The sequence below is a fragment of the Aphidius gifuensis genome, linkage group LG5 (genome assembly GCF_014905175.1).
Source record: "Aphidius gifuensis isolate YNYX2018 linkage group LG5, ASM1490517v1, whole genome shotgun sequence".
Classification (NCBI taxonomy): Eukaryota; Metazoa; Arthropoda; class Insecta; order Hymenoptera; family Braconidae; genus Aphidius; species Aphidius gifuensis.
The window spans coordinates 18613063-18621229 of NC_057792.1; the positions used below are offsets into that span (position 1 = coordinate 18613063).

At 24.2% G+C, this 8167-nt stretch overlaps 3 protein-coding genes across 4 annotated transcripts; 1 reads left to right on the forward strand and 2 right to left on the reverse strand.

Moving 5' to 3' along the window:
* Window positions 1-674: 674 nt before the first annotated feature.
* Window positions 675-2117, forward strand: LOC122858224 (PRA1 family protein 3). Of its 2 annotated transcripts, XM_044160979.1 has the most exons (4): window positions 675-1128; window positions 1200-1417; window positions 1502-1618; window positions 2080-2117. In XM_044160979.1, the coding sequence occupies exons 1-4, from the start codon at window positions 929-931 to the stop codon at window positions 2112-2114; spliced, it is 570 nt and encodes a 189-aa protein (XP_044016914.1). In that variant the 5' UTR covers window positions 675-928; the 3' UTR covers window positions 2115-2117. The 2 variants fall into 2 exon arrangements, with proteins under 2 accessions (XP_044016914.1, XP_044016915.1); XM_044160980.1 differs by having other exon boundaries at window positions 1502-2117.
* A 116-nt stretch (window positions 2118-2233) lies between these two features.
* Window positions 2234-4931, reverse strand: LOC122858219 (homeobox protein 4-like). Its single transcript, XM_044160972.1, has 4 exons — window positions 4729-4931; window positions 3947-4531; window positions 3134-3872; window positions 2234-2924 (listed from the first exon to the last, which is right to left on the reverse strand). The coding sequence occupies exons 2-4, from the start codon at window positions 4399-4401 to the stop codon at window positions 2703-2705; spliced, it is 1416 nt and encodes a 471-aa protein (XP_044016907.1). The 5' UTR covers window positions 4402-4531; window positions 4729-4931; the 3' UTR covers window positions 2234-2702.
* Window positions 4932-5389: 458 nt separating this feature from the next.
* Window positions 5390-8128, reverse strand: LOC122858220 (UBX domain-containing protein 7). The gene is made up of 6 exons (XM_044160973.1): window positions 7962-8128; window positions 7542-7819; window positions 6533-7393; window positions 6297-6445; window positions 6084-6224; window positions 5390-6026 (listed from the first exon to the last, which is right to left on the reverse strand). The coding sequence occupies exons 2-6, from the start codon at window positions 7579-7581 to the stop codon at window positions 5868-5870; spliced, it is 1350 nt and encodes a 449-aa protein (XP_044016908.1). The 5' UTR covers window positions 7582-7819; window positions 7962-8128; the 3' UTR covers window positions 5390-5867.
* Window positions 8129-8167: the final 39 nt, after the last annotated feature.

Here is an 8167-nt window from a genome sequence, read left to right on the forward strand (position 1 = left end):
TATCTATAGTTATAAAGTTTGAAATTGAGTTGCTTTAGTTTTCTCGGGTAACGTAAAATTGGAATTTTTTAAACATGAAAATTATAATTAAAACTCAAAAGGTATTGACAAATATAAAAATAAATAATCTCAAATATCCATAATAATAGTACTGCGGTTTTGATTTGTTATTTTTTTATCCCTGGTGAAAATATTTTTACAAATTTTTCCGGGTACTTCTGAATTTCTCCGTGATTACTCCGAGTTTTTCCCATACTGACCCGTGCGGAGAAATAACTTGAAGAAATGTGGGGAGAAATATTCTCGACTCAGACAAATTTTTCCGAAACCCCACTTCACCCAATTCTTTTTCGAAATTCGATTTTTTTTTCGTTACATATGTAGTTTGTTTTTCAAATCAAATATTTATATTCACTCTTTTGCGCTTTAACTCTTCTTTTTGTAAAAAAAAAAACTTTAGAATTTTATTTATTAAAAATTAATCAATAATAAATTTTCATTTTCTCTATTTTTTTTTTTTTTCTTTTTTCTGTTATAAAATATACAAAGATTTTCTTTCGAGAAAAAAAACTATTTATGAGGAAATTGAAAAATATAAATACTGAGTCATCTAGTGATAAAAGCACCAACTATTAATGTTACAAAATTAACATCTCAAGTCTCAATCGACTGACGAATCACTGGTATAAAATGTGAATCAGTCACTGTGATTAAAATACTGATTACTGATACGTATTACGTATATTTATTATTTATCAGCTGTATTTATATTCACGTTGCAGATTTTCAATATCCCAGTGTCATCATATCCAAAAATAATAACTCAGCTGTGTCTCAACTCTCAAGCTAACAAACGAATTTAGTAAAATCAACAAAGTTCCATATTGAATAAAAGTGTTGTTAAAATTTATAACAATTAAAAATCAAAATGGATAAAACTGCATTAGGAAATTCAGGATTAGAATTACCACCTTTACGTAGTTTAAATGATTTTATTCTAGAAGATGCTCGTTTTCAAGTACCACAATTTAAAGATCTTGAAAAATGGGGTAATAGAGTTGTTGCTAATTTACTCTATTATCAAACAAATTATTTTCTCATGTCAATTGTCATATTTATTCTTGTTGGGTATGTATTGTTAAATTATTTTGTAATTTATTTATAATAAAAACATTAATTATTCAATTATTATTTGACAGATTAATACATCCAGGTAAAATGATTGTTGGAATGATTGCCATGGTTGTTATAATGACAATATTTTCATATGTCTCAACTGAGGGAAGAGCAGTACACAGCTTCAAAAAACAATATCCACTTGGTGGAATTTTAGCTGTTGTTTTTGGTACATGTTTTGTAACTTATACATTGGGATCACTTCTTATCTTTCTTATCGGTATTCTTTTGCCATTTTGTGGTATGTTTTATCAGCTTATTTTTATAATCATCAAGTTAAGTATTATTTATAATATTAATTAATTATTAAATTTATTTTTTACAGTTACATTTGTTCATGCCTCAATGAGACTCAGAAATCTCAAAAATAAAATGGCCAATAAAATTGAAGGAATGGGCTTGAAAAAACGTACACCAATGGGACTTTTACTTGAACAAATTGGTATGGAACCAGATATCCTCGCTTTATAAATATTATAAATTATTTATTAGCTAAAAAATTATTTTATTAGCACAGTATATTAATTGTTTATTCAAAAAAACAAATGAATTTATTCTAAATTCAAATTATAATATATTCTAGATGATTATTAGAGTTTCAATCTATTTATAGCAATATTTTTATAACATCTAGCTTTCACTGTGTTGCTGTGTTGTATATTTAACAAAAATATTATATATTTACTACTTGAATATACCTTAAATTTAAATTCAATCAGTCAACACTTTAAATAAATATTTTCGCTTATTTATTGTGTTAAATTAAAAAAATATTACTATTAAATTCAGGGATATAATTACCATCAAGCACACTTGATATTTATTTATATTATTTATTGATTTATTTTGTTTATTTTTATACTTTTTATTTTGTTTTTTTTTATATGGTTCACATTGATCCAGATGGTGCTTGTGGAGACGCAATTATAAATAACTAAATAACACCTGCACTGTGTTGTTTCATCTGTTGTTATTATTTCCTGGTTACAACAATTTGTTAATATTAAAAAAAATATTATTTATACAATTAATAGTCATTGACTAAAAAGTTCTACATTTATTATTTATTTATTAAACATAAAAATACTATTGTTTATATGTTAATATTATATATTTATTAAAATTAAATTATATAAATTATAAAATAAATAATAAATTAATAATTTTTGTTCTAAAATTTTGTTTATTAATTCATTTGTACATTTCTAACGAATTTTATTATCATCGTTAATCCCAAAAAATAAAACATGATTGTAATTTACAATATATAATTTAATTATATTTATTTTTTTTAATCATGGAATATTTGTGACTTAAAAAGACCCGCCTTTCAATTAAAAAATTAATTAAATATTATTATTATTACTAAAACAATAGTGTAAATATTTTTTGTATCAAAAAAAATGATGAATTGATTAAATGATAGAAAAAATAAATTACACTAGTATTATTTACATAAAAAGAAAAGAAAGTCAAATTGATTATAAAATTCTAAAAACATTATTTAAAATTAATTATTAAAAATATTACTTTTCTCTATCATCGACTAGAAGGAATGCATATTTTTTGGCATGTGCCAACATTCGCTCAGTTGTGCTACCAGGTTTTCTTGGAATATCATGATTTTCCAAGTAAGGCATTATTTCTTTGACTTTTTTAACAAGCTGACGACCGTAGTATTGAAATTTAACATGTTTCGAATCAATTCCCTTTGATTTAAGTGCTTGTGAAACAGCCCAGACTAATTTCTGAAATAAAAATAATAGTTAAATTATAATTACAAACAAATTGATATTATTAAAAAAGTTTGAACGTAAAAAAAAACGAAATAACAATCAAATTGCAATGTAATTTCGTTTGTTTTAAATTTCTAATTGCCTTGATAAATTTAATTCAAATTATTTTTAAATAATTAACGTTCAAACTTTTTCTTAAATTAATTAATTACACCACTAACTTTTCTATCGATGTCGTCCATTTTTTTAGCTCCAATTTTTGTTGATGAATTTGATTTATTTTTGGCATCTCTCATCGATTGATTGCTACTAACTGAAGAAGGAATTCCATTTGAATCTTCAGTACAATCAAATGAAAGTTTTTTAATCAATTTTGAATTATTATTTTCATTACAATTATTTTTATTGTTTAAATCATCAATAGTTAGATCAATTTTAACTGGTGTTAAAAATAAAGATCTTTTTATTCTTTGTGTTTGATTATTTAAATCATTATTTGTTATTTTTTTATTTGATGATCTAGTATGATGAATTGGTGAACTATGAGCCAAACAACATGGTGGTGTTTTTAATTTCCATGATCCTGAGTTTTGACTTTGTACAGACCATCTACGAGTTGATAATTTTGCTGCTAATATTTTTGGACTTGATTTATTAATTTTACGTGGACTTGTTGCTTTTTTCATAACTGTTTTTTTAACACTTATTAAACAGTGTGGTTTATCATTCATTTTTTGTAAATTTGCTATTGAAAATACTCGTCTTCTCTTGGCTAGATGACTTAAACGTTTACCAGGACTTTGTCCAACACCACGTTTACTTACTGATGTTTTTTTTTGAACATTACTATTACTTGTTAGACTTGTTACAAAAGAGGATTGTGTATCATTACCAATATACCTATCACTCAATCTAACTGATTGATTTTCAATGTATTCAACATATTTATTACGATTATAACTGTAAAAAATATAAATAACAATCATTAATTTATTTAAATAAATATTTAAAAATAATTTTATCAATAAACTTACTGAATTCCAAATGCTTTTTCTTTATAAGCTAATGGCCATGATAAATTCTTTAGCTGTGTTTCATTAATAACTGTTTGAAATGTTCCTAAATTATCATCTTGATTAATTTGTGAATTAATCATTGTTTTTTTAAAACAATTTTGTGATGAGCTATTTTTTAATAAACTAGATGGATCAATTGTATAAAAAAATTTACTATTTTCTTTAATTTTACTAAGCAAATCTGCACAATTACGTTGACAAATTGTGTACTTTGGAGGTGGTGGTATACCACCGAGTGATTCATTCATTTTTTTCATTAAATAAATATCACTTTTTATAATCATTTCATCTTTGCTAAGTTGTTGTGTTAATTTTTTTGGTGATGCTTTAATTGGAGATTTATTTTTAGCATAATCATCATCACTGTCGAACATGTCTGGACTAGCAACTGGAATAGAATCTGGTGGTTCCATGATTTTCGATTGTTTAATTTATTACAATTGTCATTTATTTATAAGGCATTATTAATCGGTTATTTTATTAAAATGATATTTATTTATTTTCCTTTTATTATTAATTTATTTCCATTAATTCATTATGAATCTGAAAATTATAAATAAACTTTTTAACGTGGCACAGTAATTCTTCATCTAACCTCTTTTATTATTTTTTTTTATGAATTTGTTTTACAATAAAAGTGATTTCAATCAAGATCATTCAAAGTGATATGAGTTATTAATATAAATATTTTATTGCTATTATTATTAACAATAAACTTGTGTGATAAAAAAATTATTTACCTGGTATTTGATGAATTGAAAATTCACTCTTTCTAGTTGACATAAAAGTTATTGTTATTAATTGAATTAGTTGATAAAAAATATTTAATTTAAAAGCACATTGTTATTAATTTTAAAATAATATTATTTGTTTATTTTTTTATATATATTTAATATATATTTTAAGTAAAATTGTGGTTCAAGATGATAAAAACAACAACAAAAAATTCAGTCAACAAGTCCATTTCCAGTTTCAATTTTCCAGTCCAGTCCAGTTCCGAATGTTCCTAGACGAAATTCCATAATTCAATAGACAATTATATTTTTTTTAAATAATAGCTAATTAAATAGAATAACTAGAATATAAAAATAAAAAATAATCTTGATTATATTGTTAAAAATTATTCTAATTATTTAAATAATTTTACAGTTTACTAAATTTAGAAATAATTTCTAGCAATTATATTTTTTAATTGCTAGCAATTAGCTACTTGTTTTGCATTAATAAAATACACTTTTTATAATAGTTTATCATCATTATAATTATTTTGATATTTTTTAACAATAAACAATTATTTTTAAAGCCAACAACTATTTTTTTTTTTTGTTTTTATAATTTAAAGCTATTAAAAGAATATAAATAATTAATTCTAAATGAGGAAATAAAAATAAAGACAATATATTTTTAGGAAACACTAGTTGTTTTATTATTACTGGTTCATACATTAATTTTTCTCATTCACATATTTTTTTTTTTTTTTGAAAAAATACAACAAACTCTCGCACAGTGAGGAATGTTGTCAAAAATAATAATTATTAATTACGAATATTATTATTTTTATTCAAACAAAATAAATGAAAATTAATATTACAAGATGAATTAGTTTTAAATGAAAAATATATATAGGAAGACTTCCTCCGTAATGAAATTCAATCACTCAATAATTGTTTACAAATATCAATCACCAAAAAAAAAAAAAAATATATTTATATTAATCTACAATATTTAATTCGAGACAAAATAATCGAGATAAAAACATCATAAATGTTTTTTAAATTTGAGAATCATATGTTCAATGTTTTCAAAGAAAAAAGAAAAATCCAACAAACAAAATTGAACGCGTATGTTTGATAGAGTATCGAAAAAAAAAACGAAAAAATTAAACCTTGGTGATAAATACTGTGTTTGATGGATAGAGAATAGTGTCAGCAAGTTGAGTTTTTGATGGCAAAGTGCCGACATTTGTTTTTGGAAATGGAACTAAATAAGTATGATCAGCTGATGAATATCCCATGTCTTCCATACGTTTGACAAATTCCTAAAATAAATAATAAACTTAATAATCATTTCAACAGCTAAAATCAATTAATATTACCTCAACAGTATCACTAGGACACATTGAAATATTTTCTTTTCCTCCACTTGGTAATCGTAGACACAGTCGTAATGATGTCTCACCATTTGCTGATGTTGAATTAGATTTACTTGTAACTGTTTCAACAACACTTGATGAACTCTAAATGACAATGATAATAATTATTATAAAATTTATTTATCAATGATAATAATGTTGATGATGATGACTTACTTGTTCAGTTGGAACAGCAGCTTCATTTGAATGGCTAACTTCAGGAACATCATCATTCATTTCTATTCTTGATCTTTTACCACGTATTATTGATACTCCAGTGCTGGTACTTACTGCTGAAATACCAGCTATACCTCGACTACTTGAAGCTACATTAAATTGAATTTAATAATTAATTTTTCATCAAGGTAACAACTATTGAATAAAAAAAATTATATAAAAACAAATAAACAAACCTATTGATGATGTTGCTGTATCAGCATTACGTGATTTTTTAATTCTTCTACCAGAATCTTTGGACATTGAATCTGGTCTTGATGTACGTTTTGCTGATGATGATGGTTCACAATGTGATTCTTCAACTCTTGGTGAATCAGATGTACTGTCTGGTGATGGATTAACACTTAGCATGTCATTTAAACTTGTTAATAATGTATCAATTGTTATTTGATTGTATGATTTAATACATTCACCAGTTCTTGGATCAACAACAGCCAAATATGGATAATCATTTACATTATAAAAATCAATATAACGTTTACCATCAGATGTATTTGATAATACTTGCCATAATACAAAATGATCTTTTATTATTTCTTTAATTTGTTTATTTGCCCAAACATCACGATTTAATATTTGACATGAAAATTCTTGTGGATTTTGTACATTAACAAGTAACCAACGATTAACTGTTTTAGCATGATCTCTTGCTTCAACAAAACTTCCCATAAATAATATTTCATATGGTGGCCTAAATAAATCTTCAAGTCTTTTTGTTTTACAATGATTTGATTTATTATTATTACCACTTACTCGACGTGTTAATTCTTCTTCTTGTCTTTGTATTTCAACAGCAAAATCACGAAATCTATCAAATACACCATTTGATGCTGTTCCACGTGGAAATGAACATACTGGTTCTGATGGTATTAATACTTCTTGAGTTGGTAATATTGGTGCACGAATTTCTGGCTCATCATTTTGTACTTGTGAACTTGTTGGAGCTGTTCCACCACCTTCAAACATCAAACTTATTGCATTTTCAACATTTCCATCTGTCAATTGTAACCAACTTGTAGCAACTGCCTCTCCTTCACCTTTTATCATAGAAAAAAAACAATTTATTTATCATTCAAATCATCAGCTAAATGTTGTTGTTAAAAAAATTATTTTATTATTGACATTCAGACTCTTTTTTTTTTTTTTCCTTTATCCTCAACTACACAACAATCTCATGATGCTTACCAGTTACTTCCATAAATTTTTCAATTAATTTTGGATCCATTTTGTATGTAGAAAATTATTTGTTTATAAATATATTTAAATTATAAAGTTTATGTATTTTAATTAATTTTTATTTTCATTGATAATTTTATTGTTATTAAAATCATGGTTTAACTATCAAAATTTTTTGTCCAAAATTGTTGTAAAAGTGTGTATTTTTTTTTTCAGAGCAATGGATTTATTTTCAACCAATAGAAACATTCAATATTTTTCTGCCATTTTAAAGCGCCATTGTATGTCTGAAATTTAAAATACTCAATTAGACATTGCATGAATTTACGTTTTGGAATTTTGTTGATCATGAAATAATAAACATAAAATGATGACATAAATATTTACAACTGTCATTATTATGTTTTTGTAAATAAAATATTTGTTTACATGTAAAAAAAGGCAAATTAACTGGTTTTTTTTTCTCTGTAATCAATAAAAACTGCTAAAATTTTTTGATAAAGTTCTGGTGATAAATCAGTAGAATAATTATTATATAAATCTGATAAATCCACACATAAAAAAATTAATTAAAAGTTGCAAAATTATTCTAATTATTTACAAGTAAATTCATGATGTTGCGCATGTCACTGCGC

Excerpts from the sequence above, each read along its gene's own strand:
- LOC122858220 (XM_044160973.1), bottom strand. The coding sequence starts at position 7,581 with ATGGATCCAAAATTAATTGAAAAATTTATGGAAGTAACTG. Across the intron at positions 6,225-6,296 it reads CTGCTGTTCCAACTGAACAA|AGTTCATCAAGTGTTGTTGA; the intron begins GTAAGTCATCAT and ends ATTGTCATTTAG. Across the intron at positions 6,027-6,083 it reads GTCCTAGTGATACTGTTGAG|GAATTTGTCAAACGTATGGA; the intron begins GTAATATTAATT and ends TATTTATTTTAG.
- LOC122858224 (XM_044160979.1), top strand. The coding sequence starts at position 929 with ATGGATAAAACTGCATTAGGAAATTCAGGATTAGAATTACCACCTTTA. Across the intron at positions 1,418-1,501 it reads TATTCTTTTGCCATTTTGTG|TTACATTTGTTCATGCCTCA; the intron begins GTATGTTTTATC and ends TATTTTTTACAG. Across the intron at positions 1,619-2,079 it reads ACTTTTACTTGAACAAATTG|ATGGTGCTTGTGGAGACGCA; the intron begins GTATGGAACCAG and ends ACATTGATCCAG.
- LOC122858219 (XM_044160972.1), bottom strand. The coding sequence starts at position 4,401 with ATGGAACCACCAGATTCTATTCCAGTTGCTAGTCCAGACATGTTCGAC. Across the intron at positions 3,873-3,946 it reads GAAAAAGCATTTGGAATTCA|TTATAATCGTAATAAATATG; the intron begins GTAAGTTTATTG and ends TATTTTTTACAG. Across the intron at positions 2,925-3,133 it reads TGGACGACATCGATAGAAAA|AAATTAGTCTGGGCTGTTTC; the intron begins GTTAGTGGTGTA and ends TTTTTATTTCAG.